Source organism: Rousettus aegyptiacus, unplaced genomic scaffold (assembly GCF_014176215.1).
Source record: "Rousettus aegyptiacus isolate mRouAeg1 unplaced genomic scaffold, mRouAeg1.p scaffold_m13_p_8, whole genome shotgun sequence".
Classification (NCBI taxonomy): domain Eukaryota; kingdom Metazoa; phylum Chordata; class Mammalia; order Chiroptera; family Pteropodidae; genus Rousettus; species Rousettus aegyptiacus.
The window spans coordinates 22,390,057-22,411,933 of record NW_023416311.1 but is presented as its reverse complement, the minus strand read 5'-3'; the positions used below and the strand labels follow the sequence as shown (position 1 = coordinate 22,411,933).

The window sequence follows — 21,877 nt, the reverse complement described above, 5'->3', positions numbered from 1 at the left end:
TTTTTTTTTATTCTAGTTGACATTTGTTTGGCTTCTTGAATCTGTAGATTGATGTCTTTCATCAGGCTAGGGAAAGATCAATTTTCAGCCACAACTTCTTCAAATATTATTTCTTTTCTATTTTTCCTCTTCTGATATTTTACAAACCTGTCTTAGACCGTATTGTATTCTCTATATCACTTGCCCTCTTTTTCTGTATTTTCCATCTTTTTATCTCTCTGTGCTTTATTCTGGAAAGTTTTTTTCTGAGCTACCTGTCTTGTACTTCAGTAATGCTCTCTTCAGCTATGTATAATAAACTACCCTGTGAGTTCTTAATTTAACTCAATTTTTCAATTCTAGATTTTTCTCTTTTTTCTTTTTAAATGTACTGTGTCACTTTCTATAGTTTCTATTTGTCTGATAAAATTTTTAAGCTTGCTTTTTATCTCCTCTAACATAGTAAACTCTGTAAACATAGGTATTTTGCAATTAGTGTATGATATCTCTAATATCTGTTGGTCCTTGACAAACTTTCTGTTGTCTGTTATTTCCATAGGTCAGACTTTTGCTATCTTGACTGCCGATGCTTCTGATTCCCTTTGATTATGTGTTAGAGGTCATAATTGAAAACTTATTTAATTAATTAATTTAAAACTTAAGATGATATTATTCGCCTCTACTGAGAATTTTTATTTACTTCTGTCAGGAGCACAGGAGCGCTAGCATCCTTGATTCCCTTAATTTAAATTCAAGATTTGAGGTTTCCTGGGCCATCCAGATGAAATTAAGTAGAACTGCAGCCCATGGAGGGTCAGAATGGCTTCTAATGGATAATTACCCTTAGGGACAGCCTTTTAGTATCCTAGCTAAAAAATGGCAGTGGCTTCTCAGGTTGCCCATCACTGGTGAGCACTGAAGTCCAACTTCTAACTCCCTAGTCTTTTAAGTTCCCAGAAATACAATTTCAAAAGGGAGTCAGCCTCTTAGCCCTGTTTCTGGACTGGTATATACCTCTGAGAAGAAACAAACCTAATGTTGGGCTTCCTAAGTTTTTTACAGTGTCAGCCAGAGCTCAACTCAGTTATTTCCATTTTGTTCATCTTTAATTGTTTTATTAACAATTTAAAAACTTTTATCAAGTTTCTTTTATTGTTTTCAGCTGGAGAGTTGTCCAAATTACATAATCCAGCATTCATTCTCAGAGGCAGAAATCCTTATTCTCTAAGATATATTTCTAGGAATGAAATTTCTAGGTCTAAGACATGTACATTTTTAATACCCATGAAAAATATTGCCAAAAAATATTCTAGAAAACTGACTTTCTTTATATGAATTCTTGTTCTTTTTCCCTGCTAGTTTTTGCTGGTGTTTTAGAGTCCATTCATTCTTCTAAGTATCTAAAGCATGCAGTAGGTTTTAATGTGTAATTTCAAGTTGGGTATAAAAAAAATGTTGACTTTTTTTTCATATTGAATTCAACTTGGTCTCTAGCCCCTATTTCACTATCAATGGAAAAGAAAACTAATCTCGTTATTTCAAGGTAACTTAGTTTCTTTTCATTTAAAACTCCATTTCTTTGAAATCAATTGTTCCATGAAATCAGGAATAAACAGGCTATTCTATGTAAGGGCCTCTCTTCCTCCCTCCTTACAAGGTCTCTCTCTCCCACCTCTTGTCCTGAATAGTTCCTAGGAGCAAGGAGAAGCTGGCTCTGTACTGTGATATTGGAGGAAGATATCTGGGCTGCACACTTTCCTCTGGAAACATCCTGGTCCCTGCTGACTTGTCTCATACCTCTCCATCTTCAGAGTTTTATCTCCTCTGTATTTACTGAACTCGGCACAATAGCCACTCATTCTGTGTTCTCTGACACTCTGACTCCCTTGTGGTCCATCCAGCCTGTTTAGCCTTTTGCCACCCCTTCCCTGGGGAATGCCAGGAGCTGGCTGTGGGTACTGGGAGTGCTATTATGGGTCTTCTCTCTGCTTAAACATCACTCTGCCAATTCTGCCCTGCTGTCTGTGCACTCTGCAAGAGTTCTCCCTCCCATGGAGTGCTGGCAGCAAACACAGCATCATCTCTGTTGCCTTCTGAGCCCCAAGTCTATTAGCAGGATTTCTCTCCCCACACCCTGAACTAAGGAACTTTAAGGGACTAGGCTAATAGTCCCTTAAAAGAGGCCTTCCACTTCTGTCTCTCCTCCTCTACACTCTCTTAAGACTTTACACCCAACCCAGGAAGAATTAGCCTCCTTGGGGATTAGAAATACCCCCTCTTGCCAGTGTTTCTTAACCTTTGTTGCATTTTTGAATCAACTGTAATGTAGACAGACCAATTGAATTAGAGTGCCTGGGAGTGAGCCTAAGCACAGGTTATTTTTCAAAGCTCCCAGGTAAACCTGAAGTGAGACCTATGCCTGGCCTTGTTACAACTTCTATCCTCTGACTTTGCCTGACTGCTGTCCGTGATATTTCAAGGGAGGTTTAGAATTTAGAAAACACTTTATTTCAGGGCATGGTCTGTGCACTTGAAATCCTAGCTTTGAAATTGTTTCAGAAGTTAGCTTCAAAGGTCAGATTTATAGTTGCAACCAAAAATTAACATCTTTATTTCTCTTTGTCCCAGCTCTGACAGTCTTAACCTGTCTCAAAGCTACAACTGCCTCTGGATGAAACAACAAATCTAAAATAGAAAAGCCCTCTCATATATTTCAAAATATATTATATTTTTATTTGACTACTTTCTTATATCTGCTTTACTACTAATCTAGCCCTTAAATAAGTAAGGCCACAACAAAACTATGTTCTTCCTTTGATCTCATTTTGGCCTTGGAAACAATTGTTCTTATACTTGGGTACACATACTGAGGAGTATTTTAAAAAATAGATTTGTGAAGCTTGTTGTATCACTGAAGCGGTGTTGCGAGGAGACTGTTTACCAAATTACTCAATAGAGAAATGTCTCTTGGAGCTTTATGGCCAAGTAGCTATATTTTTCTTTAAAAAAACCTTTTAGAAACTACAAATAATCCCAGTGATTATGTTTCCAGAGAACATAGCCAGGTTTGTGGCCTGCCTTCATTAGGTGGGCATTTTATACTCTAAGTTTATTGGCATTGCCTTATCCTACTCATTTCCTACTCATCTTCTTGTTCTCTTTTACTTGTGTATGATTTTATTTCATCCAGTAGCACCTGCACTTACATAGAATGTTCCAAAACCTTCTTTAAAAAATCGGCCATCATGCACGAATCTCAGCACTCTTCTTCTCTTTATGGAATAACGCGTTTCACTAACCCAACACCACTTTCAAGTACGGCCCAAAGCCTTTATCAAATTTGTTCTTACATTAGCCCTGGAAACTGAAGAGAGATTATTATCCCCCTTTTACAGATGAAAAGGCAGTTCATCCATCTTTTAAGTCTTTTCCTCACCCACTGATCCCCTTATCTGTCCTTTTCTAAGTTACCTTCCTGCCAGTCACCTAAGACCAAGTTGTTCTTTGTAGAGTCTGCACTCCCCTCCAGGGCTCATATTCTAGAACAGAGTTTAGAATTTGTTTTTTTTTCTTTAAAGGTCCAAATAGTAAATATTCGAGACTTTATGTTCTACAAGGCAAAATCAAAGCTATTATCTAGGTACTTATAAATGAGAGCAAAAATCAAATTTCCACAAATATTTTACCGATAGAACCCAAAATGTAATAATAATACATACAATTTTTAGAGTTTAGGTCTACTAATGAGGAAAATTAAATTTTTGTTGGGGGAGTGATAACATTTTGCCTCATTGAGGTTCAAAGCTAGTATCCTCATCTTTAAATAAATATAAATATTCATTTGTAAAAAAAAAATTCTTAGCTGTCTGGCTGGACAAAAACAGGCAGTGTAGTTTGCTGACCTCTGTTCCACACCTTTCCTCTTTTTCTTTTTCCCAAACATTCATCCAATCTATGTTTCGTCTCATATGATAGCTCACCAGACACACATGCACATAAAGTGTTGATGGCTGATGATGGCTTAAAGCATTACTACTTCTTTAGAACCTTTTACAAAAATCATCTTCAAAGATTTATTTGCAAATCAGTTTCCCAGCCTGAAGAAAATGTGATTAGCATAGAGCAAAGTGTTATGCCTAGAAAATTACTTATAGGAGACATCTTACTAGAAAGTTTCTATATGGCCTTTTTTTTTTTTTTTAAATAAAACAAGCCCAGACAAAATCAGTCAGCCAAGGAATATGTGTGGAACTGGCAACTTCAGTCCCCACTGGCATTTTCTGCATCTGTGAAAAATCACACTCCAGAGAGATGAGCAAATATTTTCTTTATCCTCTTAATACCCAGACAGTTCACTTCCCAATCTGGAAGAAGTTGTTGTTTCAGCATGAATTCTTTTCAGCAACAAAAGGGAAAGTGCTACTTCCATTAAACAGGCGAAGCACTGACCTCTGGGTCCTATTTTCTTATGAGATATTTGTGTGCTGGAGACAGCATTAGATTTTTAAAAAGGTAGTGGGACTTAGCCTTTTGGTGTTTATATGTATAGCAGAGGCAAATGGAATTCGAAGTATTAAATTACTGTATTGTGCCAGTTGAGCAAGCCAGACAACTCCTTCCCCCAAATGTAGTTATAGTGTTTAGCAGCTGTGAGTTCCCAGAAATCTTCAAAGCGGGACCACTTATTCCACCCAGTGTGGGAGCTCTTAACTGCCGTCAATTTTCCATGATTTCATTTGGGAGGCTGCAAGATACCTAGGAAGGTGTAGGCTTGGACACTGCTGGCTGCTCCGAGCTCTGAACTTGCTTCCATGTATCTGCCCTTTGCCAGTTCACTTATCTCCTAGCCTCAGTTTTCTCAGTTGGAAGGTGGGGCCAGTAATATCTGCCAAGCAGAGCTGCTTGAGACTTAGAAATAGTTGTGAGTTGTCCAATTACAGCACAGGATACATCCATTTGCTCAGTTCAGGACCTTCTTGGCCTGGGCGGGGCAGTGCCCACCTGGTTCTCCCCTCCCTCTCCTGCCCTGCCATTTGGTCACCTTAGCATATTAGTGTCTGTCAGAGAGTGACTGAGAAAGGGCAGACTCCACATCAGGTGATTGTCCTGTCGATCAGGAAATGGTATAAAAGAGTTTGTGGCACATGACATTGCAACCAATGCACTAAAAAGAGTGTTTTGATTAACCAAGCTACCTGTTGTGGAAGAAGCTGACTGTACCATCAAAATACCCAGGGCTGGTTGTACCCTGAGAACAGGTTTTGCAGAAACTCATATAAGACAACAGGGATGGCTTTGAGTTTATATGTTTTTCCTACAAAAGAGGCCTTGGCATTAGAAGGAACTCAGCAAAGAGGCCATAACATTAGCTGAGGCAGAGCTGGGACCAAGAAAAATGGCAGGTGTTTGAGTTTGACGTCAGAGAAAGGTAGCCAGTCCCAACAAGGGAAGCCAGCTAGAATCATGAAGAGAGAAAACGGTGTGAGCCCAGGGCCCCTGGCTCATACACCATAGCCTGACCTGAATTTGGAGATGTGAAATCAGTAGAGACAGAGGCCAGAGGTAGCTGGGACCTACAAGAGCAATAAGAAGCGAAAGGTGGGTAGTGCAAAGCAAAGGACAAATACCCCAGCCTTGGTATCCTGCCCAATGGCCAAGACAGCCAGCCACATAGTGACGACCATGCACCCTGATAGGAGCAGTCACTGAACAGGGGCAGAGGGAAGACCCTTCCCAATGGAGGCTTTGTTCTGAGGACACCACATTACCTAGTCTGCAGGCCACAGATTTGCGGAGCCTCCTTTTTCTAGCTCCTTTTTCCTCTCTACCAGTAAAGCTTACTCTTCCCACTTCCATGGCCTCACTCACCAATATATAGCAGGGGGCATCGTGGCTTCAACCAGAAATCATTTTTGCCAAGGAACAACAAAAAATAGTGTTTGCTCACTCACTAGGATGGTATAACGTATATCCTTAAGTTCTTGGGACTTAGTCCAATGAAGGCATCCTCCCTTGTCTCACAATGCTTGTTGACCAGAGGAACAAATGGACAAGTGAGCACACTTGATCCAGACTCAGAACATTTCCTACAAATGAGGGGAAGGTGTTCAGAAGTGAACACGAGCTAGGAGCAATGGGGAGGTGGGATTTCACACATGTTCTCTTGGACTCCTCATGTAGAGGCACAGACTGTGCTCATTTGTGGAGTGGAGAAAAGATGACCTCAGGTTGGGCTGGGCCATGTGTGGGGCCAGCATCCCCCACCCTGTCACTGCACATTGGATAGGCATTTCTCTGACTGCCCCACTTTGTTCACTAGAGTGTTTTCACATACGTGCTCCCAATACTCATCTCAGAAATCACACCTCTCTATACCACATTGTACCAGACTTTCTCACTTCTCTTTCATCCTAGAACTCCATCTCTGCTCATCTCGCTCTAGACATGAACTGTTTCCTGGAGCAACACCATTTGCCAGGATCTTTACCAGTGTCTCCTTCCCTGCCCAACCCTCTACCCCATCCCACAATTCTTCATCACTCATTTTTCTTTAGAGGTCTTGATAACAACTCACATGTGTTGAGCACATTATCATGCTCAGAGCACATCTGTTTTCATTATCTCATCAGACTCTCACCATAGGTTTATTAGGTCACTAGGGCAGAGTCTCATGCCCAGTGTAAGATAAAGAAATGGAGTCACAGGTGGTTGGATTACTGACCTGGAGGTGGCAGGATTTTTAAGTTAGTGTGCTTTCCCTGAGCCCTGGGGCCATGTGTCCCTACCCACCCTAGCGTAAGGACCATGGTGCGTGTGCCATTTACTCCAGATTGAAAACATGGTGTTTCAGCTAAAACTTAAAATATTTTGGGAGTTTGTCTCCGGTATGTTAGCAAATTCATCTCCATGATGGAAGGTAAGAATGGTGATAGAACCACCCTTTCAGTCTCCTGCTCGCTGTTCTAATGGCAAGGTAAGAATGGTGATAGAACCACCCTTTCAGTCTCCTGCTCGCTGTTCTAATGGCAAGGTAAGAATGGTGATAGAACCACCCTTTCAGTCTCCTGCTCGCTGTTCAAAACAAGCTTGAGGATTGTCATCACCAGCTTGGTATTTTTTATTGTGGCAAAACGCATAAAATTTACCATTTTAATCATTGTAAGCCTACAACTCAGTGGCATTAAGTACATTCACAGGATTGTGCAACCATCGCCACTACATTTTCATCACCCCAAATGAAAACCCCGCACCCATGAAGCAGTCACTCCCTTCTACCTTTTCCTTCATGTCCCTGGCTATCACTCATCTGCTTTCTGTCTTTGGATTTTCCTATTCTGGACATTTCATACAGATGAAATCATGTAACATGTGACTCTGTGCCTGACTTCTATCACTTAGCATAATGTTTTTGAAGTTTATCTGTGTCACAGCATCTATCAGAATTTGATTTCTTTTAATAGCTGAGTAAAATTCCATTGTATGGATTTACCATTTTTGTTTATTCATTCATCTATTGATGGACATTTGGGTTGTTTAAACCTTTTGGGTGTCATGAAAATGGTATTATGAATATGTGTGTACAAGTTGATGTTGGAACACCTGTTTTCAGTTATTTTGGTATATACCTAGTAATGTGGCTGGAGCAGATAGTACACAGAGAGGATGCCAGAGAAGCTCCAGGAACATAGACTGTCTAGATGGATGCTTCTAGGCCATTGTGAAGCCTTAACTTTTACTCTGAAGGCAGTGGAGAGTCACTGGAGGATTTCCAGTAGAGGTACACTTGGATCTGATTTATGTTTCAGTAGATCATTCCACATGCTGTGTTTAGAGCTGACTGAAGGGGAGCATGGGTGGAAGCTGTTGTGGTAATCTGGTCAGTGTTTTGATGGTGGTAGTAAAGGTGCTGAGACTTCATCAAATCCAAGGTATATTTTGAAGGTCGATATATTTTCTGACCAAGGCAGGCAACAAAGACTTTACCTTAGCATTTGGAGTTGACTTCATCAAATCCAAGGTATATTTTGAAGGTCGATATATTTTCTGACCAAGGCAGGCAACAAAGACTTTACCTTAGCATTTGGAGTTGACATTACCTAAGATAGGAAAGACTAAGGGTGGGGCAGGTTTGAGTGGCAGAAAGGTTAAAAATTTGATTTCAGCTGTGTCTGAGGGATCTCTGAGACATGATGGAGACATTGAATAGATAGTTAGATATGCCAGTCTGGAGTATAGAGGAAGGATTCAAACTGGAGTGTAAGTTTGGAATCTATTGGAATATAAATGTTATTGAAAGCCAGAGATCACCAAGGAGTATTATACATGGAGAAAAGATCTGAGAACTCTGCCTCAGAGTTCTCCTACCTTGAGAATCAGGGAGAAAAGAGAGAGCCAGCAAAGAAGACTGAAAAGAGTATCTGGGAAGACAGCCAGGCATGTGTGAAGCCATGGGTGCCCAGGGGGAGGTCTTGCTTCAAAGAAAAAGGAATGGCCCACTGTGTCAAATGCAGGTATGAGGGTGCATAGGATGAGGACTGGGAATTGACCATTAGATTTAGGAGGACAAGTCATCGCCGACCTTGACAAATGCATTTGTCGTGGAATGGCAAGGGCAAAAACCTAGTTCAATGGGATTAGGAGAGAACTGGAGAGAGGAATCGGAGGCATCAGAAATAGATAGCTCTTTAAAGGTTTCTTTTTTTGTAAGAGGGAGCAAAAACTAAGAGGGCAGATATAAGGGAAATGGGTCAAGAGGAGGATTTGTAGGCTGTGTAAGCTGCTGGGAATAACCCAGCCCAGGAGGAGAGCTGATGGTATGTAATGTTGTTTTAAAATGTATGATAAAATGATTATTTTACCCAGGTATGGTGAGGACGACAGATAAAGAGAGGATTTCTATCACAAAGACAGTTTGTTACTCACAGTTCCCAAAAGGATGTGGCCTGCCATGCCACGCAGGGACATACGGGAAAGCACCTGGGTCAGTCACAAGGCAGGATGGGAAAGCATGGGAATGAATCATTATTGTACAAGAAGGAATGGGAAAGTTAGGGAAAGCAGCTCATCACACTTAGGATTGGCTAGTTAGAATACTTTTGGTGGACTCTAGGGTATAGGGGCTGTCTCCAGTTGTCTGGTTTCCAGCCCTGGGATGATCAGGGCTGAGGGAAATTGCCTCCTGGAATATAAGAGCCAGATGGAGGAATTGGCTGGGAGTGTGGGCTCTGGTTTGGTTAGTTTGCATAAAAAAGTCATGCCCCCAAGCGCATCTTTGCTCTCTCTAAGAATTGCCTACTACAGGAAGTGTAGTCTCTTATCAGGCAGCAAGGCCCCAGAAAATAAGAAAAGATATTTAAAACATGTATTTAGGGGAGGAAGGATTGCTAGAGTGAGGTCCTTGAGTAGCAAGAGAAGACAGGTTGGCCTCAGCTAAGAGCATGGACAGTCAATTATAACAAAAGGAAGGAAAGTGGGTGACTGATACCGGTAAGGGGGTAGATGTGGGAGATGGGACATTCTCTTTTGTTTGCTATTTTCTTAGGTAAGTGGAAAGCAAGGTAAGGTCATCAGTTGAGAGTGAGGAAGAGGAAGGAGGTGTTGGAGGTTGAGGAGGGAGGAGAAGGTGTGAGCAGAATCTCTTAGGAGAGTAAGAAAGGAGTAATGCGGGGCCTGGAGCAGAATTGAAGGGCAGCACTGAGGACCCACTGGAGACTATTGGCCCTGGATTTAAAGCAAAGTAAAACCACATGGTTACATGTTTTTCTAACCGGGTTCAGTTGTGAGTGAAGGAGATGAAGAGCTATGTTTATCAGCGTTAGGGTTTTTCTAACTGAGAACAACAGAGTGAGAGGAGGGTAACAGGGCACCATTACAACATTGGACCATGATCTTGAGCTGGGTAGGGAGAGTAGAAAGGGCACAAAGGGAGGGTGTCCATCGTCAAGGTGGTAAAATCAAAGGATTGGAGGTCCCAGTGAGATGAAAAGATGAGTGGATCTAGATACTTGAGGAGGTGATCTGGAGAAATAGAGGACGGATGTTAAACAGAACTGAGTGCTTACAGTCAAAAAGTGCAGGTGACTTTTTTTTGTTATCTTTATAAAAATATGTAAAAAATTCTTATTTTTATCAAGGTATATTTGCTAAAGAGATATGTATTAGTTTTTGTAACATAATTTTTTTTTTTCAAAAACCAAAAAATATGTTTTGAAACATTGTTAGGCCTCGGATAGATGGAGGTGGTGTCGTGGAGGATGTTTCCTGGAGGAGGTGCTGGTGCAAATTGAGACACATTTTCTGATCAATGGATAGCCCAGTGTAAGCCAGACCATGGAGTCTATGGGGCAAATGGCTGGAAAGGTACTGAGTAGGGCAGAGATGCCAAGGAAGAACCTTTACTTAATTCGAGAGAGAACAGGGAGCCGCTGAAGGAGATTTTGAGGAGGGAAAATAATTGCAACACAGATGGGCCTTTTGTCACCTATGAGAAGAGGAAGCATTCGCGTTGAGAGAGCTTTGCATATCTCGTGAAAGTTCCTAGGACTGCCACTCTCTCCTCGCTTGTCTGTTTTCTCATCTCTCTCTCAGCTGGAAGTGTTGTGTGTATTGCATATATTTTGCAACAGCAACAATAAGAGTGATTATTTTTAATTTCTGTTCTTCTCCTGTGTAATGGAGCTGTTAGACTTTGGCAGGTTCCTTAATGTAATTATCACTTTTGAATGATTTTGAATGGAAATGTTTGCACTAACAATGGTAATTGCAGTTGTGTTTGAAGAACGAGGCTCGTGTTCCAGAAACTTCTCAACCCCAAAGTGCCATCAACTGCACCTTGTATGGCTGGGCACGTGGCAAAGAAGCCATAGAAAGGGAAGGTGAACATGCTTGGCTTGGCTTACTGACTGTTAGGACAAATCTGGTTAACCAGTGTGGTAGGTCCCAGGCAGGGCCAGGGGGCTTTCTGTCAGAGACCTGTTTCTTTCCATACAGAGAAGACAGGTACTCATTGTCAGCCCAGTCAGGTAGTTCCAGAATTCAAACCAGTCATACAACTGAACTCACCAGCACCGTTGGCTGGCCTACCTGTGAGTGAGGACAGTCTCTCTTAATTATTTAGTCTCCACATTCACCAATTATACATTAGCTGCCAGGAGCCTTGCACTGCTCCCTGCTCTGTGGGGTAGGCCTCGGAGCCCTACTGTTTGCAGGGCCGGGACCTGGGCTTAGTGGGGAGGGCATCTCCCAAAGGCTGATCTCCAGGCTCTCATTTTTATCAAGTGTAGCCTTGCTAGACCCAAGACATGGAGCAGCTGATGGACTCTTCCTGATACTGTGGCAGATTTTTTGACTGTGGCATTTAGGGGACAATTTCGCATGCCAGCAATACAAGAATAATGATTGCATGTTCATTCCACTTTCCTTTCTTCTTTGGGTTCTGACAGCCGACCTGCACACAGACAGAGGCCTGCTATGCCATGGCCTCCTGTGGGCCCTTGTACCAGTCTGAGCAGCTACTGTGGCCTAGTTTTAATGAGAAGCCACTAGGGGACCTCTCAGCTCTGTCATGAGGAATCCTAGGACTCCTGATGTGGAACTTGGTCAAATATTCTGAACAAAGCTGTGACCAGTCAATAGGGGACCCAAGGTGGCTTGTACTATGAATTCTCTCCTTACCACCACAACCAAATTATCATCCAGATAAACTCAGTTATATTAAAATATCAGGCTGCTTTAAAATGGAAGATTGCCCCCAAAGGGAATCTGAGAGGGATCTGGAAAACCAAGAAGCTCGTATGCCCTCCTTGGCAATGAATTACGTACTTTGTATCCTTTCCTCCCACCTCTCCTCCTCTTACTCTCTCTAGCGCTTCCTCTTCCTTCCCTTCTCCTTCCTCCCCTCCCCTCCCTCCTCCACCTATCCCCTCTCTTCTTCCTTCTTTTCCTTTCTTTGCCTCTCGCCTTCCCCATTCCCTCCCTTCTGGCCTAGCTACAGCACACTCCCTTGCTGTCCTTGGGTTCTGGTTTATTTCAGTTCAGCCAGTTTGTTCCTGAGTCATCACAGAGCCCTTCCCCACCAGGGGCATTCATCCCCATCAGTTACATTCATTCATTAATTCAACAAGATCTAGTGAATGCCTGCTCTGTGTCAGGCAAGGCACTAGCTCCTAGATATATGATGAGAAGTTAGGGGGATAACCATTCTGCTCTGGGAGACCTGACAGTTTGAGGGGCTAGGTGGCTCCACAGGATGGTTCTGCTGGTACAAACACAAATTTCTGAGTCCTGTCTCTGTAACTCTGGTTCCATGGCTCTGGGCCACGCCAAGGAATCTGCATTTCCTAAGGAGCCATCCAGGTGATGCTGGTACAGGTGGGCACAGGTGGCCCCCTGAACCAGTCTCAGAGAAACATTCTTTTCACCATGAAACAGTGCCCAAAACCACCCCACTGAGTGTGTTGACTATGCTCTATAATTTTAACTGACTCTCTTGCCTTCAAGAGATTGGAAAGTATAGTGTCTTGAATGAAGCAGTCTTAACTACACACACATGTTAACATCCAACAATTTCAGACACTGTGCATAGGCTTTTGCGGGAGATTGTTCTGACTTACCAGAATTTCTTGATGTGCTCGCTAGAAAACTGAGTTAACACCAGGCTCCCTCCTGTCCCCTCTTCCCTGCAGACTCCTGCACTCCCAGGCTGCATGCGCATCTCCAATCACAAGTGTAGCTGACATTTCTTCAGCACTAGGGTGGACCCTGATTTTTAGCTCCCAAAATGAATCTTCCTTGAAGTTTGTCCCTTATGGCTGTGTGATAAAACCTCTCTCTTCCCTCAGGGTCATAAGTAGAAGGAGACAGCATGTGTCATCATCACAGTTTGGTTACAAAGAACAGAAGCCCATCTAACAGTTTTAGTCAAGGACGACAGACCACAAAAACACAGGGGGCACTCACATGACGCAGGGAAGAAAGTAGAGCCAGACCCATCAGCAGATAGGAAGCTGAAATCACCAGACAGTCTCTACCCCCTGGTCTGACACCTCCACAGTGTGTCTGCCTCCTCCCTACGTGCCATAATCCATGTGCTTGGGGCCACCAGAGCAGCCCCACATGGTAGCTTGTGCTCTACAGATACATTAGACCACCTAGTTCTAGCTCCTAGCACTGTCTCGATTCCAAGTTAAAGGAAAAACATAATTCGATTGACTGGGTTAGGTTAATTGAGGCTAGGGGATGGGCTTACATGGAGTTTTTCCAGGCCGAGGGCCTGCTACTTCTCTTGGAGGGGCCAAGGGCTGGAGGAAATGATTGACAGTGAAGTGGCTGCCATCCCTGGTGTAACCAGGGTGGCACAGCTGCACCATAGAAGGCAGCATCCCATGAACATAGGTGTGATTTGTATGAGGTTTCTGAAAAAAAAGGTGGATGGGCCTCAGTAGGAGGGCGAAGGAACATTATTTACTGAGCTCCTGCCCTATGCCCTGGGCACCTCTTACATCTTTTCACAGCAACGCTCTGGAGAGATTTGACTGGGACCCAATTGCTTCATTAATGTAACACAAGTACAGTTTTCAGTGGCAGTGCCAGAATTCAGACTGCTCGGAACGCTACTTTTTCCAGTGTGCCCCACTGCTTGCTGCCTTATCTCATGGGTTCCTAGAGGTATTCTGTCGAGTTAGAAATCTGGACATTAAGATCAAGGTTAAGCTCAAAATTAGAAGGAGCAGATGAGAATCTGAGACTGAGGTCTATAGTTCAGCTCTAGAGAATTCTGCCTAATACCTTCCCAGTGGCCCCAGGGGAGTTTTACTGGGCCTCCTATATGTCTCTTCTGCCCAGGAAAGCATCTTGATGGTATGTCTGGCTTTTGGCAGTGTGGAGTTTGCCAGCTCTTCCATGAAGCATTTGCTGGAGAGTGCCGTGAATCAGAAGGGCTAAAATCAAGGGCTTTGCAGCTGGATGGGTTTTGAGCTCTACTCTGTGACTCAGGGACAGGTTGCTAAATCTTCATGGGTCTTGGCTTTTAAATGGAGATGTCCCTACCTCCTTCACAGAGCTGTGAAAATTTTTAAATGAGACTGTTTGAAAAGTGCTTTGCACTATGCTTGAGACATAGTAATTCCTCAATGAATGTCTCCTTTAATAATAATAATAATAATAATAATAATATAATGATGATGACTCTTAGTTGCTTGAATGCAGGAAATATATTGTGTGTTTCTCTACCCACTACAGCACCAGTAAGATGCCTTAGAGATGGTAGGCGCTGAGAAAATATTTGATGTATCAACTTACTGTACAAGTGTACCTACAAAGTCTGGAAACAGAGGCAAAAAGACATCAGAAAGGATTTGTGATATTACACTACAGTACAAGATGTAATATACTACAATACAATGCTACACGTAAAATGTATCAGTATGTTGTCCCTCATTAGCAATGCATGGTTCCATGCTTTATGCAAAATTGCAACGAACATGGTAGATTAATACTGCATTTCTATCAGTTCCTGCACTTGTATACATGATGTGTTGCCTCAGATGGTTTTTGTCTCTGATTTCATGGAGTTCAATTTGTGCCTTTAGTCTGCCCTAGAAGAAATAATCAAGAGGATTAATATATACAAAAAATAAAATATTAAACTTGTTTCTAGACTTTATGGCCAAAAGCCTCCCTATAGATACCTTTCGTCTCTCCCATTCAATACCCCTTCTCTGTGGGTGAGGCATTCTCTCTGTGGTTTATTACTGACTCCTTTGGGCACCAGGCGTCTCCTCTGAGTTTTCTCTCTTCTGTAAGAATCAGCATCCTGATCCACTTTCTCTTACCAGAATGTGGAGATTGGACCTCTTCCTGCTGACATTCCTGTCTCCAGTTTCCCTTTATGCCCTCGCTTGTAAAGCTCTTCTTCCCCACCTGCCACCCCATGAAGCAGACACATCTTCCTCACCTCTGAGCTTCCCTGAGACTGCCTATGGATGCGCCTCCTGTTACACAGCTGTCACCAGAGGTGCAATGAGAACCAGTTCCCAGGTTTGCAGAGAATTAACGTGATATATGATACCCTTTCTTGGCCAAGTTATGAAGGAACCGGGATATCCCTAGATGCTTTGGGTCCCCTAGTTTTTCTGAAGCTAAAATATAGCTTTATGGAGAATAAGAGTGTGAGAATTGAGGACTTCAGGGAAGTTACTCAATTTGCCAGAGTGGAACCCAGCACCTGTTATGGTAGTGCCTGTGAAGGGCTTTTCCTACTAATGCCGTAATGACTTTAGCTTCTTTTTATTTTAACTGATATATAATTGGCATATAATATTGTATAAGTTTAAGGGATACAATGTGTTGATTTGGCGCATTTATATATTGCAAAATGATTGCCACTGGAGCTTTAGCTGATTAACACCTTCATCATATCGCACAATTATTATTTCTTTTTGTGGTGAGTATATATAAGATCTAGTCTTTTAACAACTTTGAAGTTAATAACACAGTGCTGCTGAGTTTAATCACTGTGCTGTGTATCAAATCTATAGCACTTATTTATTTTCTAACTGCAAGTTTAGACTCTTAACCAACATCTCCCCAATTCCCTCAACCATACAGTGCCTGGTAACCACCATTCTACTCTCTCTACAAGTTTGGCTTTTTTAGATTCCACATGTGAGAACATTTGTATTTTTCTGTCTGACTACCTCAGCATACTACACTCAAGGACCATCCACATTGTTGCAAATGATGGGATTTCCTACTTTCTCATGGCTGAATAATATTCCTCTGTGTGTGTTTGTGTGATGCATGTGCGTGACTATAGCTTCTTTCTTCCACAGGACACCAGCCATGATTGGCTGCTCCTTCGTGGTCAACAGGAAGTTCTTTGGTGAAATCGGTCTTCTGGACCCTGGGATGGATGTGTATGGAGGAGAAAATATCGAACTTGGAATCAAGGTTTGTGACATGGCGTTCTTTCCTCTTAGTTTGTTCACACTTGTGAGCAGAGCTGCCTAGTCATCCTTAATGTATACTTAAAGCTTCTTTAGCTGATAAATGACAGATTCATTTATCTCATCCCTGTTCCTAAGGATGTTTCAGCAAGGTTGTCACCCCTTCTTAGAGAATCCTCGGCATTCTCCTCTTGAAGGGTTGAACAATTTATTTCATGCCTAGGTGACCCACTCTGGACGATAGCCAGAGATTTGGTTTCCCATTCTCTTTCAGTTTCATTTTCTCCTTAAATTTTTCTTAAAATTAATCTCCTTAGAGTAGTATTTCCATTCTAGGAATTTTGATGGCTCATGTACGTTATAGAATCATAAGATGCCAGAGGAGAGAAAAATCATGTTCAGGAGGATCTTCCCTTTTCTCAGAAATGCTTTTAGGAAGAATGATAGGGGAGTGGAGTGAGGAGGATGCAGAATGTGCCTCTTGCTGGTCCCCCAGCTCAGATGAGGTCAATTGTTAGATATTTTACACACTAGGTTTTGCTTAAGATTTTGTTTGAGAAAAGAATTCCACTGCGAAATAAAAAAATGAATACATTGACACATTCCAACCCCTTCTTCTTAGAGTTAAGATCAATGAACCCTGCCAATTGGTGAAGGGCCTTCTTTGGGACTTGGTAATAACCACTTAACAGTGGACTCGCTTCTCCTGCCTGGTGCAAGTCTCTCCTCACATTGCGGAGAGTTAGTGCTGGGAAGTACCCCACCGGGGTCTCTGTGTCTGTTGCCCCCTGTCCTGAACCTTTGCATACTTTGGTCCCTAGAAAGTAAGCTTGTTGAAAACGACTCACAATACAGCTGAAAGGCTTAATGTTTACTGAATTTCTTCAATTTCCTCTGTTGTATTCTTGATTTTGTTCTACCAGGGAGGTACCCAGTGCAAAATTCCTACCCACAATCAAAGCCTGCTCTGTTTGTGATTTCTCTGCTTTATCCCTAGTTGCTCAGGACCTTTAAGACACCCCATTGTTCCCTCATCTAAACTTGAGCCCACTTTGTGGAATGAAAGGCTTTGTGCCCTCCTAGGCCCTCATAGTGTGGTGAACAGCAAGGCTATACAGGCAAAGGGGATGATAGGCACCTTCTCTGGATACTGAAATCACTCCTTTTTGGACACCACAGATGCTTTCTGTGCTTTCAAATCCAGGCTGGATTCTTTCCTCAATGAAATTTATGTAGAATTTCTTCATAAAGCCCAGCAATTATAAAGTTCATAAATATGTTATCATAGCTAATATACTTGTCTTTCATCTGCTTTGAATTTAATTGAAGAAAAAGATCTGGACCCAGCATGTTGAACTTGGCCTGTAACTTAAATTTCTGCCCTACTCCCATCTTCTCAACCCTCTTTGTGCTGCTCTGCTGCTCTTTCCTCAGCTCTCATCAACTTCCAGCATGCTATGAAACTTACTTATGTATCATGTATACTGTTTTTGTCTGCCTTGCCTTCACTGGATTGCAAGCTCTGTGGGGCACAAATCTTTGCATCCCCAGCATGTAGAATCATGCTGGGTACGTGGCTCAATAGACATCTCTTAGATTAATGGCTGAATGAATGTCTATTGGAAATTTAACATGAGTAGATGCAGTGGATTGGAAGGAGTTGGTGGCTAAATGGCACTTATCTGTGAAAGGAAGGAGCTGCTAGAAGCTCTGCATTGAGAGAGTTGTTTTCTTTTTTAATTTTATTTTTAAGATGAGATTTAAATGTCTCTGTATGCTATGAGAAGGAAGCCAAGGAAAGATAAGACCTCATCACCAACAGAGGGAAGAACAGGATGATGGGTGGAGCACTGTCCCCCTGGAGGTAGGGCCACAAGTGGAGGGTTATGGGGAGAGGTAGGACCCCCAAATTTGATTGCCACTATAGGCTATGTCCTAGGGAGACAGAAGATATGACAGTGTAATTCACTGTTTAAGGCTTGGTCTCCCCACACTTTGCTTTGCAGCAACCTGGATCTGGCAAAGGTCAGGCTTGGTGGTGATGGTGGTGACAACCTCGTGTGGCTCCCACATCCCTAAAGGAGGGGAGGGTCCCATTCGTTTCTGCCTTAAAGCACAGCCCAGTACACCAAAGCCCCTGTGCCACCAGCTGAGGAGCCAGCAAGTTGCACTCAGCATACTCCTGGTGAACAGGTTGGAGTAAAGGGCCATGGAGCTGGCTTCCCATCTTGTCTTCTCCATGACAATTCAGCCACCCCTCTCCCCTGGCCGTTCTCTGCATGTCTTTATGAGAGTGCTGGATAGATCAGGTGTGGATACCACTCTCCTATATTAGCTGCTTCTTACTGTATGCCTAGGCATATCCAGCGTCCATGTGGGAGGTAGGAGAAGGTTTATACCTCTTACTTCCCCTAGACCATGTCCTCCTGTAAGCTGCAAACTGACTCCATAGAAGCCTCGGTTTTCTGCTGATTCTTAAAGTGAGTGTTGGTGCCACAAAGACCACGGCCTGGGTTCAGGGTCTGCATAGTCACTATCTACACAGTATTCTGTGGTTCTCAAGGTGTGGCCCCTGACCATGGACCTCACCCGGTAACTTGTTACAGTAGCATGAACCTCACCTGGTAACTTGTTACGAATGCAGATTCTCAGGGCCACCCAAGAATCCTGATTCAGACACTCTGGGGTGGAGTCCAGCAACCTGTTTTAACAAGTCTTCCAGGGAATGCTGTTAAATGGCCAAGTTTGAGAGCCACTGCTGTACATCCTGACTGAGCCAGCTTCCTGGAAAATATATATTTTTCTCAGAAAGAAGCCCAGGTGAGAGTCTACATCTTTCAGGGCCCGCCTCCAGGTGCCCCACCCCGCCCCCCACCCCGGCCCGCAGCACGTCTTTTCTCTTTATTTCCAGCCCGCACAGCACGACCTCCCCTTCGGTACCAGCACCTTCTTTCTCTTTAACATCACATGCTGGTGTCTGGACCAGGTGACTGCAAGGTTTCTGAACAACATCCACTTTTACATGGACTGATTTATGTAAGGTGCTGTGTTTTACAAACTATATGGCTTCTCCTTTCATTTTGTGCTATTTTATACTGCTTAGGGCACAAATTAGGTGAATAACAAATGTATTATTAAGAAAGCCATCCCCACTGCTTGAAAAAATATGAGCTATGTATAGTATATACAAACATACATACACATATTTACTTTTCATATAGTGTACACACATACATTTATACAAATTAACTTATAAAAATAACCCAAAATCCCATGCTTTAGTTAAGTGGGAAAATTATAACTATTAGAACACTATTTTTCCCTCTGGGATTTTTTTTTTTTTTTTTTTTTTTTTTTTTTTTTTTTACCAAGCAAAAGGTTCATCTGCAATCTTTCTAACTATTCTCTGAAAATTTTCATTACTTTTAAATTCCTCAGTAAGATGTATCAAGAACTGGAAGAATAAAAAGTCTTACTGTGGGTTCAAGTTGACTCTAGGGCTGTTGCTCAGATAAAAGGCAGCTTGCCTGTGTCCAAAACAATCAATACAGCGAAAGAAGAAAAAGCTTTCCTGAACTGAGAAAATAAATGAGATTAGAAATTGAAAGATTTCATCTTGTTCTGAGTAACATTAATCAGAAACTATTAACAAGGCATATTATTGTAACATCTCAATGGTAAGAGGGGAAAAAAACAATCCTCCAAAGAGATAAGTGGAGTAAAATCAGATGGCTTCAGCTTTCTCCAGTATATCAATCTTCTTTGGGAAGAAAAGGCACTATCATATTCTGAAACGTTGTATAAAATAGTGACACACAAGACTACTGAATCCTGTCAGGCAGCCATTCCTAAAGGCAAACAAGAAAGACACTGTCAGATCCTCAAATTATCAGAAAATAGCTTGATTAGGAACCTCAAGGACTGAACAAAAGGCAGAATTCCTGTGTGTATACATTGTTGTTAAAAATATTTGTGAGATCAAGCATTCAGGATGGAAGTAAGTGAACAAGTGGGTGTATGGATGCGCAGATGCGACCATCTTCCTACCTTCCTCATCCCAGCCACGTGGCCTTCCCCTGGGTGCAGCTTTTGCTGGAAACTCCACAACAGTCACAGATAAAGCATTCAGACTCATGGAGTGGTGAATTTTGGCAAAGGATGTGTATTTCCTGGAGGGGACCAGACTATCAGTTCTTTTTAGTTTTCCTAACTTCCAGGTTGCATGAGTCTTTGGTTCTCTCTTGCCTGGTGGCACTGGTCATGTCTGGCTATGTGAATGTCTTTACAGTACAAGGTTAGAGTATATCTGTGACAAAATTCAGAGCAAAATTTTTGGTCCAATCTGAGGATAGAGTCGGCCTTGGGGGTTTAATAGACTGGTCTTTAATCTAGATGCATATATTCTAGATGGTCAGCAGTTCGACTGAATGCTTTTGAATGTAATGGAGACATGTTGAGTGTCTTCTTTACTCCAGCAGGCACTTTCACTGGGGATACCATAGTAGACAGACATGGTCTCTGTCACCATGAAATTTATGGTCATGCAGAAAAACCATTAATTTGACAAATAATTATCAGTGTGATGAATATGAAAAGATAGGCTGGGGGATGCAATGGGAGAATAGAAAAAAGGAAAATAACCTAGTCCAGAGAGTCAGGAAGAGGCTCCTTAAGGAAATGATGGTTAAGACTTTAAAAATGAGTTGAATTTAGATAGGCAAAGAAAGTGTGGGAGTGTAGTGTGGGAGAAAGACTATTCCAGGCAATTTCAGTTATGCAAGATGAATAAGTCCTAGAGATCTACTGTACAGCATAATCCATATAGTTAATACTTATTGTACACTTAAAAATCTGTATTTTAGATCTAAAAGGATAGCCCTTTTGCTAAGTGTTTTTTTTAAATATGTATGTATTTATTTTAAGATATAATTGACATTTATCACTATATAAGTTTAAGGTGTACAGCATAATGGTTTCACTTACATATATTGTGGAATGATTACTGCAATAAGTTTATTTAACATCTATAATATTATATAGATAAAACAAAAAAAGAAAGCAAAGTATTTTTTTCTTGAGTGAGAACTTTTAAGATTTACTCTCAACTTTCATACATATCATGTAGCAGTAAATAAATTCATCACACTGTACATTACATCTCCCTAGTAAATATTTATCCTGTGATTGGAAGTCTGTGTTTTTTTTACCACCTTTCTCCAGTCTCCCCTCCCCACTTCCTGCCTCTGGTAACAACAAATTGGATCTCTTTTTCTATGAGTTTGGGTTTTTTGTGTTTTGTGTTTTGTTTTGTTTTGTTTTTTTAGATTCCACCTGTAAGTGAGATCACAGCTTTGTATTTATCTGTCTGACTTATTTTACTTAGCATAATATCCTCAAAGTCCATCCATGTGTTACAAATGGCAAGATTTCCTCATTTTTTATGACTGGGTAATATTCCATTATATATATATATGTACCACAACTTCTTTATCTATTCACCCATTGATGGACGCTTAGTTTGTTCCATTTCTTGGCTATTGTGAATAATGTTGCTATGAATATGGAGATGTATATATCTTTTTGAGTTAGTGTTTTCCTTCCCTTCGGAGATATTCCCAGAAGTGAAATTGCTGGGTCTTATGGTAGTTCTATTCTTTTTTTTTTTTTTTGAGCACCTTTATTCTGTTTTCCACAGTAACTACACCAATTTATATCCCCACCAACTGTGCACTAGAGTTCCTTTTCTCCACATCTTCAAGACTTGTTATTTTTGTCTTTTTTATGATAGCTATCCTAACAGGTATGAGGTGATATCTCATTTTGGTTTTGATTTGCATTTCCCTAATAACTAGTGATGTTGAGCATCTTTTCATGTACCTGTTGGCCTCTCATATATCTTCTTTGGAAAAAAATGTCTATTCAGGCCTTTTACTCATTTATTAAATTGGATTATT

The 21,877-nt window shown here is 41.7% G+C and overlaps 1 protein-coding gene across 1 annotated transcript in view; it reads left to right on the top strand.

Moving 5' to 3' along the window:
- Positions 1-21,877, top strand: part of GALNT17 (polypeptide N-acetylgalactosaminyltransferase 17) — a 407,486-nt gene that overhangs the window by 289,933 nt on the left and 95,676 nt on the right. The window contains exon 6 of the mRNA XM_036226062.1: positions 15,810-15,927. Coding sequence (XP_036081955.1) covers positions 15,810-15,927 — 118 coding nt within the window. The remainder of the gene's footprint in view (positions 1-15,809; positions 15,928-21,877) is intronic.